The 21,314-nt window shown below is 37.0% G+C and overlaps 1 protein-coding gene across 1 annotated transcript; it reads left to right on the top strand.

Annotated features, from left to right (window-relative positions):
* The first annotated feature begins 9,342 nt into the window (after nt 1-9,342).
* On the top strand, nt 9,343-21,264 carry CCDC196 (coiled-coil domain containing 196). The gene is given in 11 exon segments (XM_017648426.2): nt 9,343-9,536; nt 9,643-9,795; nt 11,105-11,201; nt 11,863-11,913; nt 13,661-13,738; nt 13,929-14,012; nt 14,565-14,642; nt 15,025-15,166; nt 20,871-20,917; nt 21,107-21,140; nt 21,143-21,264. Coding segments are annotated over 11 exon segments (936 nt in total). The 5' UTR covers nt 9,343-9,486.
* The last annotated feature ends 50 nt before the right edge of the window (nt 21,265-21,314 follow it).

The raw sequence follows: 21,314 nt of genomic DNA, 5'->3' as shown, positions 1-21,314 counted from the left end.
ACTTCAGGTTGTTCAGTTTTTTTAGACTGATGTAGCACATAAGCCTATATGAACATCTAACCCAAAATTAGAGAATTTTCTGCTCAGGTGAGACTACCTAGCCTACTTCTGATTGTAGCTATGCAATATGACTAGACTGTCTAATTTGAGATGCATTATATACCCCCTAATCCTTTATAAATTTTACATTTTATCTATGTAATACATTTTTATGTTCCCCAAAATGTCCAACAAAAGATGTAAATATATATATATATATATATATTTGGTATTTCAGCTTTCATTTTATTTTGAGAAGTATTACCTCTGTCATTTATTCTCTGACATACTGAATCTCTATGTATCAGATTAGGAAATGAGATCAAATTCACATTCCACATAATTTAAGTAAAATATGGCTTGAATTATCTGGATTTAAATGGTTTTTTTAATCATAATAAAAGTGATTATTTCACTAAAAGAAAAAAGGAAAAGAAAAACTTAGGAAGCACAGACAAAAAATGGGTTGATTATCTTGAATTCCAAAATGGCAGTATGCAGGCTGAATGAAGCCCACAAATATGTAGTTTGGTCCATGTAGCATTTAAAAGTCAAGAGTTCACATAAAAATCCAGATTTCCATTTTCTCTTGAAATTCATTAAGAAGTGGCAAGACTGGGTCGGCATTTTCAGCTGAAACTGAGTGATGCTCCCATCCCCACAGCCCACTATAGACTAGGTCTCTTCTGCCCTCTGTCCCAGCACAGTCCCCACCATGCAAGGAGCTCCATATTTACACTTAGCATGCATAACCCCACCAGCTTCCATCATTTAAGGCACCTACCCTGCATTTGGTTGTGTAGGTGTACCCTGATAAGGCCTCTCTCACCAAAGAGGCAAGTGTGGGCTGCCTTGCCAGGCCTTGCACCTAAGGGACCTTATTGCCAAAAGGGAACATCTCTTTCTAATTTATGAAAGCAGATATTACAGGATACTGGTCCAAGCCTGGGGTAAAAAATCTTAATGCAGCTGGTGACTTTAAATTGAAGCCAATGCTCATTGGCCATTCTGAAAATCCTAGGGCCCTTCAGAATTATGCTAAATGTAGTCTGCCTGTGCTCTCCAAGTAGAACAACAAAGCCTAGATGACAGCATATCTATTTACATTATTGTAAAGGTTGAGGTTTATTAAATATTTTAAGCACAGTTTAGAACTACTGCTCAGAAAAAAAATTAAGATTCCTTTCAAAATATTACCACTCATTGACAATGTACCTGATTTCCCAAGAGCTCTGATGGATTACAATAAAATGAATGGTGTTTTAATACCTGCTAATACAATACCCTTTATGCAGCCAGTGGATCAAGGAGTTATTTTGACTCTCAAGTTTTATTATGTAAGAAATACATTTCATAAAGCTAGAGCTGTCATAGATAGTGATTCATCTGATGCATCTGGGCAAAGTCCATCAAAAACCTTCTGGAGTTGCTTGCCTCTGGAGCATGCTCATACTCCCTTCTTCAGTGTGTAGCCTTTATTAAACTACTCTTTGCTTTTACCTGCTCTTGAATTCTTTCTTGATCAGAGTCAAGAAACTTTCCACAGGTTAAGGCCTCACTTAGCATGCAGGGAGATCTCTCTGGATTGGAATGCCCAACAATATTTTGGGCACCAAGTAGGGACTCTTAACATAGGTCTATGTAAGGAGGAATTCTATGATAACTTAAAGGCACTCCTTGTCTTTTTCTCCTGGATCCTTGGTTGTTTTTGCTGCTCCTTGGGAGGAACAGGTTGACCATTTAGAAGCCACTCAGTGGTTGCCATCTATAATAAGATTCCTGTGTGAGGATAAGTTGGTCACTAAATGGGTTAGATTGGCTCTAGGCCACCTGCCAACCTCAAGACAACGTCCATGCATCAAGGTACACTGTAAAGCAAAATAGTCCACACCACACCACAGCACATTCTCCCTATAGGTTGTAGATTCAACTGCCAAAGATCTGCTTCCTCCTCTCCTGGCACTCCTTGGCACCTCCTATTTGACTCAGTCTAGCACTCCTTACTCTCAATTCCTTGTTTATCCCCCAACCTGTGTTAGAGCAGGCAGTTAGTTATGAGCGGCAGAAAGGAAAGACGAGGTGGAAGCTGGCAACCTTTCTAGCTGGGTTTACACCCACTCTTCCCCTAAAACAAGAAGGTAGAGCCAGGAAATCTCCAAGGCTGATTCCTGCACAAAAGAGACTGAGACATGTCCAAGAATGACCTTGGCCCATTCACATGATCATTAGAATTCCTGCTACTCCATGGGTTTTCCTGCCTGATTGTGAGTATTAGCATGCATGGAACCAGAGCAGTTACATGATCCAAACCTGTTAACCCACCACTCACACTTTCCTATAAAACCAACAACTATTCAGATGAGCAGTGCTGGTCCTGACCTCTCAGGCCCCCTACTCTCTCTTTGAGAAGGTACTTAATCCTTGCTAAATAAAACTGTCTTCTAGTCTTCTCATCTTGCTTCATATTCCTTGTCCATGTGTACTGGAGGAAGGCTAAGAAAGACCCCTCCCAGCAACACCCTGACATTCAGAGAAAGACCTTGGATAGAGGGATGTTCCTAAGGAAGGATGCTGTTGGCATGCAAAGGATGTCCATCAGAGTGGCAATGACAACTGGAGTGAACTGAAATGTGGAGAGGTCACTAACAATGTCTTCTACACTTGGTACTGTCCATCTACAGGACAAGGGGACTGTGGGAAGAATTTACCTTCTCCCCCCAAAAACCTCCACTTTAGTAGCAATTGACTTGCCAGTGAAATTTAGTGTAAATGACATAAACAAAAGCTTTATGTATGCTTTATGGTTTGGCTTGCCCTCTGGCACTCCTGTGATCACCATAAGAAGAACATGGCCCAGATAGCTTCTATCCCTTCAGTTTGGACCAAGAATGAAGCACATGGAACTGGCCAGACCTGATGTGCAACCTGCAACCTGCAGCCTGAAACAGAGCCCTGGACAATCCACAGAGCACATATCAAAGCTTTTGATCCACCAGCTTCTGGCTCCCTTTGCTGCTGCTGGGAAGTCTGCTGTCAGTTTAATTGCAGTTCATTTGAAGGTATTTTACCTGATAAATCTCTTGCATGTCTAATCCTATCATGACATTTGCTTCTCAGAGGATGCAAATTGGCACAACAGTAGTTTCAGTTACCTGTCAACCACAGTGCAGAAGCACAGCATCACAAGAAGGATGAGACGTCAACCATGAAAAAGGGGACTACATCAAACTAAAATGGTTTTGTACAGTAAGGACACCATCCACAGAACAAAAAAGGCAACCTACAGTATGGGAGAATATATTTGCAAATGATTTATCAGATGAGGGGTTAATATCTAAAATATATAGAGAACTCATACAACTTAACACCAAAAGAACAACAACCCAATTTAAAAATGGGCAGAGAACCTGAACAGACATTTTTCCAAAGAAATACCAATGGCCAACAGGCATATGAAAATCTGCTCCATATCACTAATCATTAAGGCTATGCAAATCAAACCCACAATGAGATACCATCTCACACCAGTTAGAATGACCACTATACAAAAGACAAGAAATAAAAAGTGTTGGTAAGGATATGGAGAAAAGGAAACCCTCCTACAGTGTTGGTGGAAAAGCCACTTCTAGGAATTTGCCCAAAGAAAATCTCTGATTTAAAAAGGTATATGCACCCCTATGTTTTTTGCCTCATTATTTACAATAGCCAAGATATGGAAACAACCAGTGTCTATCAATAGATGAATGGATAAAAAAAGAGTGGTACATATCCACGATAGACTATTATTCAGCCACAGAAAATAAACAAGTCCGCCATTTGGGACAGCATGGATGAACCTAGAGGGTATTATGCTTAGTGAAATAAGCCATGTGGAGAAAGACAAATACCATACGATTTCACTTAAATGTAGAATCTCAAAACAAAACAAAATGAACAAAATAGCAGTAGATTCATAGACACTGAAAAGTGACTGGTGGTTACCCTGGGAGAGGGGTTAAGGTGGGTGAGTGGGGTAAGTGAGGGGAATAAAGAGGCACAAAATCTCAATCATAAGTTGGTCACAGGGGTGGAAGTGCAACAAGGAGAATATATGATTCTGTAACACTTTTCTCCATTGACAATAACTACACTAGTTGGGGTGAGGATTTAATAATGTGTGTAACTGTTGAATCACTGTGTTGTATACTTGGAACCAGCATCATATATCAACTATAGTTAAATTATAAAAAATGAAAGGAAAAATTTATTTAAAAAATCAGGATAAAGAAAAATACTAATTAGGTTAGAAGGTCATAAGCAAGGGTTAGGAGAAACAAAACTAATTTACTGATCTATCCCTAAAGAAAAAAATAGGTCAACATTTCTGCAAAGAAACACTTTCTTTAGTACCAAATTCTAAAAGAAATTTAGCAGAGGTGACAGAATAGAGTTGGTGATAGAATGATGTCTTAAATAATTTTTTTTACAAATGCGGGAAGCCTTCATAAAATTTTTTCAAGGCCTTCCAAGTGAAAGGTGAAGGTGTGACACAAAATATGACTCAGAGGAGGCAGTTCTACAGATGGCCCAGAAAAAATGATTCAAGTATTTAACGTTCTGCTGATGCATTGTGATCTGAGAAGTGATATTTCTCAAAGGCTAGTCTACACATCGGACATCAGAACCACCATGGAGTACTTGTTAAAACCACACATTCTCCGCATCTACAGAATAGGGATATCTGGGGGATAGCTGGAAATCTGTAGCTTTTATAAGCTCCTCAAGGATTTCTTAAGTACATCAGAGTCTAGAACCAGTGCCCTAGAGCAGTGGCCTTCAGACTTTTTTCTTTGCTTTTATGTTCTAAAAAATTTTTGAAAATCTAAGTATAATTTCACATGTTTTTAAGTTGACATCTAAATTTTTTAATGTAAGTTTAAGTAGGGACAAAAAAACATAATTTCTGGTATATTGTAATATTTTTTTCTCCTTTTAATCCTGAACTCATGTTTCCATTTCCCAAATGAATTTTATTCAAATGTAATGTATTTTATTCTTGGAAGTCTATTTTTTATCACCCCATCATACTTCTCTGCAAAATATGTATGTACATTAAATTTTTTTTTCCTGTGACCTTAAGGTTCTAAGTGTTTAAATTTCTTCAGAATTGCACTAGCATTGTAATTTTTAGTTATATACAATTAACAAAAAATATTTTTCATAAATAATTTTTAAGTATAAAAAACTATTTTGGAATGCTTCTATTAATTTGATTAGTAGACTTTTCCCACCTATTTAGTTCATGTACTCATAGGTGAATATTATCACTAGGATAAGATAGGCTTCAGTGTCAATTTTATTTATATTTTTTGTTTTATGTGCAATACTAAGAGAAAGTTACACAAATAAGATAGGAATGGAAGTTGTTTAATTATATTATAGCAGTGTCACTCAATCTTTGAACTTCTGAATTACAAGCCAAGTAATTTATCATCAAAATTTATTGTTAACAAATTTAAGCTAATGATTTGATTAGGTCACCCTTCAATTTTGTTGAAAGCAAAGAATTGGGAACCACCTGATCTGCAAAAAAATTTGTAATACAACCATTTACAATCATTCACTTCCTTTAACCCCAACACCAAATTTTGAATTGTGATTAGTTTAATGCCCTAGAGGTTTTTACATACTTCAAAGCAAATAACTGAAGATAAGCAAACCACTGAAGTAAGATTTCATATGGTGGAACAGTATTCCATTTTAATAAGTGGGAAAAGTGTGAATAGGAAAGAGGAGATGGAAAAGGAGACCAAGGGACAGTCTCATGTAGATCTATTTTAGTAAAGAGTACTTGTGGCAATTGAGGATCCAGCAAAAGATTCCCTGAAAACTACCCCAGTTTCCACATTTCTTGAAAAGTCTTTGTGAAAGTCACATACCTGTTTGAAGTCCATTATAGTAAGTATCTGGACACATTAAGAGAATGCATTACTTTCAAAGACTTCAACAATAACTCCAAAGATTAAGAGTCCCAAAATCTATCTCCATCTTCTTACGTACCTGGGTTCTTGCCACATGCAGAGGCAATCTAGCTTGGGACAACAATAGCAAGTGTCAAAGAGAAGCAGATGACAAAAGGGTCATGACAGCACAGGGAGATCTGGGTGCTCTTTATGGGCCTTTAGGTTCTACTATTATGATTTTGCCAGCATTTCTTTCCTTATTTTAATGGCATTCTTACAATCTTGTGAAAGGTTGAACTGGCTCTGGGTCAGAAAGAACAAGAAGGAGGTTCTCATGTTTTCTCTGTGAGAAATTCTGTAATTTTGTTGCTAACAACCAAAGCTGAGGGAGGCAAGTACAGGAATGCTTCTCTCTCCTTTTGTTTCCCTTTAATATGAAAATAATTGCCTCTACTCTTGGAGACCTGGCTTAATTAGACTAATCTGATTTTCTACTGGTAAAACTCACACTAAAATGCTAGTGCTCTGAGTTTTCTAATTATACAGCAGTCACACTTTTCTTAACAGATACTAAAATCGAATGCTACAATGTTGGATGAGGTCATTGTGAATAGTTTGTTATAAGGCCTATTTTCAGGTACCGTATGAATTTCAGTGAATATTATGCAGTGACAGGAAGCAACAGAAAGTTTACTACAGAAAAAAAACAAATTGCTACTATTATTTAAACGGTGATGAGGTACCACAAGTTATTTCATAAGAAGCATGTTCACTGACCATAACCTCTTGTTCTTCCACCCCAGGCACTTTAAACTCAACCCCTTCTTGACTTCCCCCTTAGCCACCACCTCCTTCATTTTCTTCCCTGCATTTCCTGGACTCCATGGGCAATCTTTTGATGGAAACCCTCACCAGCACTCTCAGCCTGCTTATGCCCTTGAACTTCTGCTTATCCATTCTGCCAAGCCAGAGCTCAGAGTCAAACAACCATCTGTTCTTTCTATTATTGCTCCTAGTTTTCCAAGTACTGCTGGAGAAATTGCATCGCTGCTGATTCATGCCATGAGAAATCTGCAATTCCCAAACTCACTTTGAACCTTAGCACTACTTGGCTACCCTGTCACTCTTGCCTGATTGGCTTCCTTTTCCACTGCTCAGGTGTTATTCTACCCCTCAAGTCATTATTTTTCCCAAGTTTCCTAACATGCTTCCTCAATCAACAGAGGACCTGACTTCCTACTTCAGCAAAAATTAATGTTCAACTATTCTCCTTTCCACTTACAACAGTCATCTAGCTTCCCCCTCCCTACCTGTGTCCCAGAGATAATGTAGTACATCAATTATCCCCTTTCAATACTAGTTTTTGTTTTTAAGCTCTTTACTATAAAGCCTGTGTACATTATATAACAAGGAAAATATTCTTCTTAGAAGTTATAACCCAAGTTGAAAAAACAGGCATCAGAATGTTAGGAAATAAAAGGTTCTGATTGGTTATAGAACAGAGCACATAAGAATAACCAAATGTTCTTCCACTTTCAATGATTCCCAAGAAGGACAGAAAGGAGGTGAGTTGGGAGGCTTCCTGACCATTAAATGTTGTAAAATTCTAACACACTTCTGCCAACCAAATGCCACAACATGAAATTTAAAGAGGTTATTCTTTAGTGATCAACACCAATTTTGCCCTCTACATTTTTTTTTTTTTGCTGCCACCACCTGCCAGACCTGCAGTCTAAAAAGCTACTACTAATAATTAGTCCACTTCTTTTAGCTGTGTAGAGTTTGCTCACCCTCATTCAGTCCAAAGTTTTCATGGAATTCCTAGGGCAACCAATGTGAATTACATTATGCTTTACCCAATTTAGAAGTTTTAATGTTATATTACACTAGCTATCATAGAAAACTTGTAAGTGATACATATTTGCTTTAGAAAAAAATCTGTAGAGACTGTTTAAAGAAAAGTTTTGATATAGAAGATACTTAGGAGAGATGTATCACACCCAACCAGGGGCAGAGCCAGGTTTTGTAGGACACCCAAGTGCATATAATTTGGGAAATTCTCTCCTTCCAAAAAAGAATACAAAATGATGTACAGGGTCTTTGGAAGAGGAATATGAAAAGGGCTCTGATGCTTCAGTTTCATAAGGTTCATATAAATCAGCTTTTCTGTGTTTGACTGTTTACTTAAGGCATTATACAATTCCCCAAACTAAAACCAGCCAGAAACACACTAAAATGTAAACACCTTAAACAAGACAGGAACTTCACATAATATTATACTTGATTCTCACAATAAACCTTTTTATTTAACTATGTCACTTTTGTAAAAGTGGAAACTGAAGCTCAGAGTTTATTAACTTGCTCACAGTCAACTCACTTCTCACAGTGAAGCTGAGATTCGAACCAAGATCTGACAAACTAAATCTTGTGTGATTTCCACTTCAATACTCTGCCTTTAAAGTTTCCCCAAAGACAAAGGGTTAAGATTACTTTGGAGAATGCTCCTAGAAAATGTCTGAAAATTCTGTTAATACTTGAACTAACATGACTTAATTCATATTTGTGAACATCATTAAAAATACTGCCCCAAACTATGTTTAAAGAGCATGAAAAAACAAGTATATTGCTCTTTGGGTTATCTTCTGCTCCCAAAGGAACATAGATGAAGACAGGATATCTTAGGGTCTAGGAGAAATGTGGTTCTAATGAGGAGAGGAAAATGGAGGCAGAAGCAGAATCTGAAAGTCTAGAAATACAGCCTATCAGGAAACATCCTGGCTGTTTAAGGACATCCTCACAGTATGGATCTTTTACAGATTATCTTGCTATATGTCCAATATGATTCTCTGTTGCCATTATAAGATACTACATTTTAAAGATAGGAAAATAATAACAATGATCTCATTAATACTTACTAAATATTATATCCATACCTTCCATTTGCCAGTTTGGCCTCCATTTTTTATAATGTCTCTTAGAGGTATCCTCTCTTCTTCCTCCTCTTCCTCCTAAGATCCCCAGAAGGTAGATGCCTTGTCGTCATCTTTTCCTCACTCACAGAATTTGATGTAGGTTAATTGCTGTGGAAGATGATGTTGATAAGTTAATTTTGACAGGCCACTATTTTCTAACACAATAGGAATTCCACAGTATAAATGTGTTGTGATTCTATTCGATTCAACAAAGACTTTGGAATAAAACTTTTGACATTGGTTAAAGCTAAGGCAAAACTAATCAGAAGTCATTCTTTTTATTTAACATTGTCAGTTTTAAATGTGTGTAGTGTTTTCAGTAAACAAGCTGGCATTGATGTTGGAGTTACTTAAAAGACCTATTGATTCTATGGTGTTAGGGCCATTGTGACCTCAGGCTGATCAAAAATCAGTCCAATACAACAGGAGTTTGAAGAAAGAGCCGCATAAAAATGATGACTTAACTGAATGGAACAAGAGGACACATATTTTCAAGGAGACGTCTATTCTTAAAGTAGAAGTTTCCCTTCAAGATGACAAGTAGTTCAAAATCCCCAGGATCTCACTTGTCCTCAAAAACAAGGTGAGTCTTGGACACAGATGGCAAGTGCTAACTATTCAGGAGGGAAAAGAATGCCTCTATTATTAACCCAGGTTAAAGGCAGATATTACGGTGTTTCTTCCCACAGAAGTAGTAAGACAGATAACAACTATTTGAAGGAATTGAATGAGGACTTAATGCTATGGAAGCAGGAACTGCTAGAGATGCTAAAACCTCTTGAAGATAAGAACCATCTCTTATTCCAGAAGCTAATGTCTAACTTGGAGGAAAAACAAAGAAGGTAAGGATTCTTAGGATTTCCTATGAAATAAGGATGTCCTAGAGGGAGAAAAGCCAGAGAACTTTAATGCATAGGATTAAAAATGATTATTGACATTTTTAAAAAAGGTTTAGACATTCCTCTGCAATAGATAAGGAATTTGTAACCACAATATCAGAGTGGCAAGGAATCCTTTATTATATTTTAGTAAAACTAAATATGACTCAGCTCTTATCTCATGGGACTATAGTTTATTACTCTTCTTCCCTAAGAGCATCCACCCAAGAAACAGTTAAGAGCCTTTAGTATCTTTAGTCTATCATGGTCACACTGATAGGTCCTTGTGGTATCACTTTAGGATAGATGACTGTGCTTTTCCCACCCCAAGCAGTGGAACGGCAACCTTTCAGAGCCCAGAGTCCTCTGGATTAGGATCTGGTCTAAAAATACCATGCAGTTGAGGTTTTAACTCCACTAGGTCATTCACTATTCTTGGGGGACCCACCAATTCTGTTTCCTTTCTAGTCTCAGGAATATTACTTTAATGGCTCTACCTTCATTGTCTACTCTTACCAAAAGCATCTCAGGGAGCTCAGACTTTGGAAAGTAAAAGCCAGGCAGAAAGTTGTGGTCAAGCACCAACTTCTTATAACCCAGGAACTCAGACTTTTCTCAGGGCAAGAGAACACAAAATCTTGCCTCTCTGCCTATAAAAATGGGGAGGAAAAAGTACAATGAACATAAACATAGATTAATTCATGCTTTTAAAGAATATCCTCTCATTGTAAAAAACTTGCTGTTGACTCAGATTTTGTTAGAAATTTCTAGATGGTTTGGAGTCTCTGTGGGGGCTTTCATAAGTATATAAGTTGTTTCCCCAGCTAACTAAAATGCCTTTATATGGAGAGGCAAGGTGAGGTAGATGGACAGAGATGAGATAAGGAGTAATTCTGGGATTTACTCCAAAGATAAAAGGTTCTTCAACCTCCTTCTTCACAGGGGGTAATAGTGTTCCTTTCTACCCCAAAGGACATACACCAAAATATTATTCTGAAGGGTGGAGAGGAGTCTGACTGGCTGTTGGAGACCTAAGATTTGAGCATTATAGACCACAGAATTCATTATATAGCACATAGCTATGGCAAGTGTTAATTAGGAATGGAATCATTCTACTGAGACCTTCTATGTACAGAAGGACTTCCATAATTCCTGTGGTTACAAACCCCATCTCATTCACATAGTGGAGTACATTCTGACTCATTGCAGAATATTAGTATTAGCCTTCAAGAATGACTATGTTTTATGATTCTCTCTCTTCCTTCTATTCTAGTCTGCAGATCATGAGGCAGATCATGGCAGGAAAGGGGAATGATGAATCCTCAGAGATGGAGGTCATTAAAGAAGCAGAGGAGATGAAGCAGAATATGGTAAGAGTTTGGTGGGCACTCCAAGAAATGGCCTCCTGATCGTGGCTCAATCCCATTGTTGTCTTCAGACAAGGAAAGGAAAGACTGAGTACTCATGTCTACACCTGATGCTCCAACTATCATATCTCCTTGATCTAGAAAGTCCAGGGTATTCTGAAGGGAGAGAAATGAAATGCTGGGAAGAACAAGGACTAGCTGGCAAAAATTCTGTCTTTGACTTTTAGAAAAACTTTTCACCTAAGGCTTAATGAATACAAGTATATAATCCTTCACATTTCAGAAGGAATAGAAAACATCTACCAAAGTAAAAGAAAATAAAGTTTATTCTAAGAGATTCTTATAAGATTTTAAAACATCAACAATGTAGAAGATCTTAAAAATTAGAAATTAGCTCCAGAGAAATTATCATATGATCAGAACATGTTAAATGTTTTAAGCATGAGCTATTATTCAACATTTTTGTTATTTGTGTGTTATCATCATCATGAAACTCATCTCTCATGTTCCTGGATTTGGGGCTAGGCCCCATTCATTGCCTTCCTCTGTGGTTTACTATGTCCTTGCACCCCTATCCCCCCAATACTTGGTAATTTCTTCCAACTTCACTTTAATGACTGAACAAAACACATTTTGGTTTGTTTGGTTTTTCCCTCTCCAACAGGAAAGGAAAAACAAGATGCTTCAGAAGGAAATGGAGATGCTATGGAACAAGGTGTGCTTCTAAGAATCTATTGAAAGTATGTCTTACAGACCATAATAAAAGAACTTCCCTTTACTGTGGTCCCCATTCCTCATTTTTTTTTGGTCCCTGCTTCCACCATGCCTCATTCCAATCCATTCTTTGCCCAGCAAAGTGATCTTTTAAGACAATCAAATCATGTCGCTCTTATAAAAACCCTTTGCAGCCAGTCCTGTTTGTGGCATAATCTAGCTCTTGCCTACCTCTCTAGTCCTTCTGGCTTCCTATACAGCTACCAGGCTGGCCTCCTTGTGGTTTCTCAAATATGTCAAGACTTTTCCTATCTCAAGGCTTTTGCTCTTGCTTTATCCTCAGCCTATAATGCTATATTCTCATGGCTGGGTTCATTCTCATCCTTCAGGTATCTGCTTAAATGTCACCTCCTGGTATCTCCTCTCTGAGGATGCCTGCACACCCCTTTCTTCAAGTGTGTACTTTTTGCCTTAAATAAAGACTTCTCACTGCTAAAAAAAAAAAAGACACCTCCTCAGGGATGCCCTCCTTGTTCACTCCATCTAAAAGAGGGCACTCTCCCCAACTTTGTATTATATAACTGTGTTCATGTCCACCATGGCACTTTTTAAGGTAAGCTTATATATTCTTAAATTGTTATTTTACTTGTTTCTTCTCTCCCTGCTACCCTGTTGAATATAAGTGTATTGATTGCTTTGTTCATCTCTAAATCCCTAGCATGCAACATAATGCTTGGAACATAGTAGACAATTAATAAATATAAGCTGAATGAATGAATACCTAATTCTAATTCCCCTATGATTTTGCAACAATCACTGCACTGTTTAAGATAATAATAATAAGGTCTTTTTCTGGGAAACCAGGCAGGGGTGGAAATTTCTTAGTGGACTAATTCCTTGGGATCCAAATGCTTTTTCACAAACTCTGATGCTAGAAGAGCAGATCGTGTCTTGTGTAATAAATAGGTGTGTGGTGTGATATCTGACTGCTTTTTTCATCTCACTTTTCCACAAATAATCAGGATATCATCAGACCCTGCATTTTGTACTAAGATTGGCTCCTAGTTCTCAGAGGCAGATACAAATCAGTTCTATGAACTTCCAGAAGTTTTAGTCCCTGAGTTCTTGAGGCCTTGTGAAAGGAAATGTGCTAGCACAATTCTTCTATTAAAATCCAGCTTCTTCAGAGCTCCCAAAATATTTTTTATAAGGGATGCCCATATATCTTAGCTTGTGATTGACTTTCCCTACTCATATTTTTAGACAGTGAGAAATGGAGAGAGAAGAGCAGTATGCCTAGTGGTTAAGAACACAGCCTTCAGAATCCAAGATATCTGATTCAGATGCCAGCTCTGTACTTTTCTTTAGTTGTGTGACCCTAAACAAATGACTTATCCTCTCCAAGCCTCATTTTTAAAATCTACCAAATAGAAATACAAAAAAGTCCTGTGAGGATTAAATGAGAGTGTGTGTAATGTAATAAAGTATTGTAAATTAGTAGAGTGATGTACACAGCTTACAGTGGTAATTGCTTTATAATAAGGGTTCAGTTAATAGATTTTATTATTATAACATATACTCAAGGGACCCAATGGAAGAGCTTGCTGCATTCTGAACCCCCTTTGGTAGTACAGTTTTCATGTCGGGCCCTGACAGGTTGCTGACTGGCAGGAACCTAAAGCCTTGACCCATATTGGCTCTCTACTTCCCTCACTAATTGAAAATATTGCCAAAATGTTTCTCTACAGACTTTAAACACAGAAGAACCAAGTGATCAACCAAAAGCATCTCAGATAAAAAACAAGGCAGACTTGCAGGATGGAAAGGCAAGTACTTAGAATGTCAAGGTTCTTGATGTCACCGAGCTGGAGACAGCCTGTTGACAATCAGGGCTAATGTGGGTAGGCAAATAGGTAGGATCTGGGCCTTTAGGGTATATTGGATTTACTGTCTGCAGAGCCATTGCATTTCTTTTCTGGGACCACCTATTCCTTTAGCTCTCTTCTTTCATCCCAGGCTCCCACCACCCTCTCATCACCTAGGAGGACCAAGGATGAACAGGAGACATCATGTGCAAAGAAAGTCAAGGAGATAAGGACAGTAATATTACCTTTCTGAATGCTAGTGGCTTTTTGAGCTGATAGATTAGAAGTCTAAGGTAACAGCAATCTACCGAAACTATGCTATGCTCCTGAACTGATGCAAAATTTTATAGGCGATCTGGTTCCCTTGAGATATTTTATTTGAGTCAAGAGTGACACTGCAAGTTTCTGGGAAATCATGTGAACTAAAGAGTTCTTACATACTTTACAAAGAGTAAAGTAGGAGAAGCTATACCAACAATGACAATGCTATTGTCAATCCATAAAGCTATGCCATGTCAAACCACTTGATAATTTGTTTTTGAACATTTATTTAGAGGTAGTATGCTTGTATCTACTCTTCCTTCAACCAACTCATTCATAGAAAATGATCCTATTCATTTAGCTTTTAGCATTTAGAGAGTGAATTTTACAGGTAAGACCAACTGAAAGGACTGTGCAGTTGAAGCCAATTAATTAGTAAATCTATGACATGATAATGTTGCTATAAAATCTTTGCAGCATATCAAGAAAACTGATTTCTGATCTCAATTTACTTTGTCACCCAGAGGCTCTTTCTTCCACCAGGAAAAAGCAACAGAAGAAAATGGAATGGGTCGGTTATCAGGAATAAGCCAGTATCCTTCAGGTAATAAGGTCTTCTACAGCTGGACATGGGGTACAATTTCATTCATACAATATAAAAGCTTTTAGTTTCAAAAATTTAAGTCTGATCCCTTCATTTGTATTACCAATTATCCTGCTAAAAGAAACATTTCATGGGGAGATGGCTGGAGAGTCCTATCTTCAGCTTCCCCTTGAGTAACTTTGGATAAATAACATTTTTTCCTATGGTTTTGATTTTGTTCTATTTGAAACACGGGGAGAAATCACAAATACTTTCTGCCCAACTTTTAAAAACTGAGCATGATGGGATCATTTTTGAAATTCTGAATAAAAAGGATTCAGGTAACAGTGGATTTAGAGAAGACACTGATGTGTGAATAGTTCTGAAAAATGTTCTCTTGTAGAATGACTTTAATAGAAAAGTAAGTGAGCTGAGAACTGAAGCCTTGAAGAACTACCAGAAGGCCAATGACCTGAAATTATCACTATACTTACAGCAGAATTTTGAACCAAAGCAAGCATTTTTTAATCTTCCTGGGAGCCAAGGTAGGGGAGTATTACAAGCACACAGTTTGAAGTTTTGTTTTGTTTTGTTTTACATTGGCAATCCCATTACTTGTAAAGTGATCAACACAATGCTTGACATACAAGTTAAATGTTAGTAGTGTTACAATAAATTGTGTCATTATCACCATTATTATTATCACTCAGACACTTTTGTACAGAGATAAGGAATCCTTTGGAAGAAATGAAATTTTCCTTTGTAAAAACTAAGTAATATATTTTGTACTTATCATATGTAGTTGATTATATATAGCTGACACTTGATAAAATTTTAGTTTCCTCCCTACCTCCTTTCCTTTCCTAGGAATTAGAGTGGTTTGATCTCACAAATCTTGTTGGAATAGGCTCTGCAACTTCAAAACAGAAAGCCAAGGAGATAGATATCTGACAAGTGTTGTGAGTATCACCAATCCAGGTATTCCTCCGGGAGTTTCAGCATTTCCTCCCGAAGTATTTATGGCAACATTGTAGGAAATCATATAGTTTGCCATAAAAAAATTAGATTAAAGTAATCATTGCTGAGGAGAAGGAAGAGAGTTCTTAAATTTTTAGGGATTTACCAATCTGGATTCTGTATTAATAAAAAAAAGACATGCAATGAGAAATCATGGCTAATGGATGACAATGTTTTATCAGTATCAGTGTATATCTCTAATTTCTTCTAAATCTTATTCCATAAAGGTCTTGAACATCTTATAAAAGCACACACAACACATAAGATTAAGTAAATAGATGAGTAAATTAAGACAAAGGGGAAAGTAAGTTAAAGCCAGGTAAATACATGAAAATTCATAATAGAAGTACTATATATTTGATTGAGGTAGACTTCAGACTTGAAGAAGGAACATGGATTTACAGCCTCCACAAAATAACAATAAACCAATTACTCAGGAGAAACACAGCTTTTACTGGTACTGAGGTCAGAGAGAAATTTCTCCTTTAGGTCCTTATCATGAGAACAGGACACTATGTTTTTATAATAGCTAATGTCCTCAATAATGTTTCTAAAATGAATTCAGAATCTAAATTTACTAAGCAATTTATCTGTTTCTTGCCACAATATGATAAAAAATTACTAATTTGAAATTTTTAAAAGGTGATGATTTGGTCCAGGCACATAGCACTCCTTGGAGTTGACTCAATTTATATGTAAAACTTAGAAAATCTAGAAGACTGGATGTGCTTCCTATCTTTCAGCCAATGCTCTATTCATGTTTTTGTTTTAACTGCTGTTTTGATTAGAATTGGACAGGAGAAAACTTGAGGTTTTCTTCTCCAACAAGAACCTGGAATACAACCAGAAGCAGTGTAAATTCATTAAGATAAAAATTAAAAAGATAGAGGAGAAGAGGGTTATGAGGAAAGAGAATTGTTTTATTTCACTTAAAATTAGCTGAAGGTCATCTTGAGGGATCCATGGAGTAAGGAGTTAAAAATATTTTTGCTCCAGGTTCAAATCAAGCCAAGATTAGTAAATAGTGAAGGATTCCATTCAATCTGATCACCTCAGGAGATTTTTTTTTTTTCCTTGCTTGCAGAACACTGAATCTTTGAACTTTGAACTAGGACACCCCACAGATCAATACTCTCTTGTTTCTTCTCTCCTCTTATGCTTCTGGAGAATTACATGATAAGGCACTAAATTGTTCACTTACCACAAATGAATGTAGCACCGCTATGAGTGTCCCACTACTCTTGTGTTTAATTGATTGTGCATTCATTGACCCCTGATTATAGGCCAGTTTCATTTTCTAACACACACATATACAAAATCTTTGGGTTTGTTTGAGCCCAAGTGGACTAGAAATCTGAGTCCTAGATTTTAGTTATGTTGACCTATTCATAACTTAGTGTTTAATTATTGAAGGGAAAACAAAAGAAATATTAGTTCTCTTCATAGGGGGATTTTTAAAATAATTATGTCGAGATATTATTTATAACAGTGCTATGAGAGGGAGATGGTTTGGTAGTGTTAGCATTCCTCAACTTCTGTGTCACTTGGACCATTGTTTATTCAATATTTTCTGACTGGATTGCTTCTTTAATTTCTTAAATGTATTCCTTGACAATAAAATTAACATTACTGTTTTAAATGAAAACCAATATAGTTTTTCATAACAGAAAGTAAACTTAATAATCAGTATACCAAAAACAAAATGTTAATGTTCTAACAAGATGTCAAAGCCTGAGGCTTGTTTTATCTTTATTAGGAAGTGAGATTAGGAAGAAGTGGAGAGTTTTAATGAAAACCAGGCCTAAACGGAAACTTTCTTCTTGATCCTATGCAGTTTTAAAGAATTGAAAAGGGAATAATTTTCTCACTGTGATTTATAGTATTTAATGCTATGTTCTAGCACCTCCTAAATTTATCTCAGTTGCTACCTAAAATCTTCTCTCCATCAAATTTTTGAAACTAGTAATTTAATGGAAAAAACATTAGATTTAGAGTCAGATATGTGAGTTGCTGGCCTTACTCTGAGACCAACTGGTCAAATACCCTGGGCAAGCCATTTACTTTCAGTTTTTTTTCCGTATCTAAAACAACCATAACATATTATAGAATGTGTTGAAAACAGATGGTTTTGTGTAACCCTCACAATAACTCTACGGGATAGGTATTACTGATGAAGAAAATAGTTCAGAGAAGCCAGGTTTCTGACTCCATATCCAAAGCTCATCTCCTAGACCATGCTATAAAATGGAAGTGTAAAGTATGTGATTTCTCATGACTCTTCCACCTCTAAAGGCTATGGTTTGTATCCAAACTTATCGCTGTTTAGGTATAATTCTCCCAAGGAAGAATCATACTCCTGAAGGTTAATTTGTTGGCTAATAAAACCTTTCAAAAAAGGGTTGACAGTTTTGTAATTCTGCATTTACTCCAGTAGGTGGCACCAATCACATCGAGGCTTCTAGTCAACCAATTGTAATTTGAGAAACATGCGATGCTGTGGGAGAGGTTAGCCTTGTTACCCTTAGAACAAAATGTGCTGTATTTATGTATCAGAAGAAAAAAGAAAAAAAAAACTATTGATGTTTTCTGTCATGCTCTGTAGTACTGAGGTGTATTACTGGCAGCGTGGATTAGACCTTATTAAACACAGTATTCTGCTACACAATCTTTACCTATTATTTTACTCCCTGAACTAGTTCTCTCCATTCCAAAAACAGCCACTGCCCACTTCTTCCACAATCGCTTTCTGATACCACAGATAAATCAGGTGATTGGGACACAATTTAAAAAGGGGTTAAGTAATTACACAAGGTGGTTATTTTTTTAAGTGTGAACTTGAAAAGTAAACACTACTTAATAATTGTCTTGCCTGAGGGCTTCTGCCCCCAGCAAATTCACTATGGATTCAGTGAGACTGAGGAATGACAATGGAACATTCTTGGGGTAAAAGGGTTTATACCTGACTTTATTCTCCCTGCAATAGGTGGAGTACTAGAATTACATGTGCCTCCAACAGTCTGCAGGTCTGTAATCCTCCTCTTCCTCTGCCTCCACCCAGAGCACTGCGCAGAGCTGTTTATATAGTGACTCAGTCAATAATAGCTTTTTGCCTACAGGTGTGGAAGCAGTAGCCTAGCAGTAGGTATTACATCATCAAGTAGTTTAGGGTCAGGTGAGGATCCTGACCACAGGAACTTCCTTTTTCCCCACGATAATGTTCCCAGATAGTGTTCTTTCCCCACTAGTTTGAAAATAATTGAATTTCACAAACCTATCTTAAAGAAAGGATGGAACATAGCTTTTGGACATACCTCCAGCAAATCAGGATACAGGCCCTTTTCTTCTAGGCATTTCCAATTAGAGGAAGGTTTCTCCAACTGCTCTTGGCCAAGAATCCCTCCTCCCACATCAACTGTGCTGTACGCTGGTTGGGCATGTTGCAGTGGTGTGACCTGTTAGGTTGGCAGAATATAATCCTTTGTTAATGTTATGACTTTGTTACACTTCATGCAATCCCTACTTGCAAATTCCCTTGAGACCCAGGTTGTAGCATTACTATGGTCAGTCTTATCTGGTTAGAATACTGTATGACCTAGTCCTACAGAAGAAAAAAACATTTTACACATAGGGTGAAGTTGTTCCTTTTTTTGATTGTCCCAGAGATGGGTCATGTTTGAAGGGTTTTACCTCCCTTCCAGTATAAAATTACAATTTGAGCCGCCAGGGTGTATGGCAGCCTTTCCTTGACTTCTATAGTCAAGAGAACAGTTCACGGACTTTGGCAGTGACCTATCTTAGAGGCACAAAGCAATCTTAAATTCAGCTGAATTTCCCATCATACCTGCTGTTGTTCAAAGAAGAGGTTTATCTTCTCTAATGATATAACTGGCAAACAGACATTTGATTCTGATAGTCTGTTTTTCTCTCTTCTCCTGCCCACTTCCCCAACAAACTCTTGGCCTTTTCTTAAGTTCTTTTAAAAAGAAGCTGAGGGTTGGATATGAATATTTTGATACACTTACAATTTCAGATGAAAGTCCAGTGAGGTAGGAAATGAATACTCTTGAGACCTTATTTATTCTGTAACTCCCTCTGTTCTGAGAGCAAATCATTCTTCTTATTAGCTTAACCTTTACTTCACCTTAGTATTATTCTTCCTGATGGCTGAAATATACTACAGCAGGTGCTGTTGAATAGAAAATAGTAGTAGTGTTAAGCTAAATGCTGAAAGGCAGGGATGGAAATCCACAGCTAGTTCAAATCTGAGTCTTTGATAAATAGTTTCACTCTCAAATACAGGGTTTTTTAAGTTTGAGGAAACGTGAACTTTTTGAATGTCAAAGTTACGTTTATGGTATTGGTAATTTATAGTTAATTTCTAAATTTGGTCATTCTTTCACTATTATTATTTCAATGATTGATGATAGATGCCAAACTTTTTGCATCACACACACGGAAAGCAGCAGGATTATTAGGATAGGGTTGTCATATTTAACAAGTAGAGGATGTCCAGTTAAATTTGAATCGCAGATAAACAATAACTTTTTAGTGTATGTCCCAAATATTGCATGGAACATACTTACACTAAAAATTATTTGGTGCTTATTGAAATACAACTTTACCTGGATGTCCTATATTATAGCAACCCTAATGTAGAACAGACTTACTAAGGAAACTATTTAGCACCCCTCAATTCTGCTTCCCCCTTCTTATTCCCTCCCTCCTCCCTCTCTATCTCAGCGTGTGCCTATATTCTCTTTGCTTCCTCTTTCACATCTCCACCCTCACCTCAGTCTTTGTTTGTTCTCCACTATCCACAGATGGCCATTTTTGTGGAATATATATCTGGGTTATCTAGGGTATGTGTGTGTGTATCATATATATAATTTATCATCCTATTTCTAAATTGAAAAGTTGTATTAGAAGTACATTTTGTACATTCTCTCATAAAATTGTTTTTGCTTCCATATTATCCTCAAATGATTTTTTCTTCTGTAGAACATGAGTTTTCAGCAGAAAAATGGTTTGCCAGTCCAACTTTTAAAATACTGTTCAATGAAGTTATTTTCTGAAACAACAATTAGAAAATCCACATCAATGTTAATACCAGGGTCAGTCCAACAGTGATACAATGATATAACACTGTGATGAATGTTAATAGCCTTACAACTCAAAACTCAGTGCTTTTTTTTCTTCAAAGGAAGTTCTTGTTTTCCTAATGTTTCCCATCAGGTACAACTATGGGTAGAGCAACCTCCTGCAGAAATGAATCTAATGTGGTGAGAACTACTTTCATTTCCAAAATCATTTTGAAGGCTTGAATAGAGAGTGGGTGTAGATTTTGGAATGCATTTGTTAACTACATTCTGACTGAATATTTTTAGGGGATTTGCAAAGTGAGCACCAGGGCACTTGATGTTTTAGCTGTCTTTCTTTTTTCTTCTTTTTCTTCTGTTTTTACCTCTCAGAAAATTCTGGGATCAAAGACCTACACAGAACAAAAGGCACTAAAGGAAATCAGTCTAATGATGAAGGAGGGAGGCCTTTTTTCCTGAGGTCATTGCCAGATGAAGCTCTGAAGGATTGGGCAGCTTTCACTCCATTTACTTTGGACACATTAGACTAGGCACAGCCATTTGTGTTCATTAAAATCTCTCAAACCTTTGTTTTAGTGCT

The sequence above is a fragment of the Manis javanica genome, chromosome 8, assembly GCF_040802235.1.
Source record: "Manis javanica isolate MJ-LG chromosome 8, MJ_LKY, whole genome shotgun sequence".
NCBI classification, from domain to species: Eukaryota; Metazoa; Chordata; class Mammalia; order Pholidota; family Manidae; genus Manis; species Manis javanica.
This window is presented reverse-complemented; position numbering and strand designations above follow the sequence as displayed.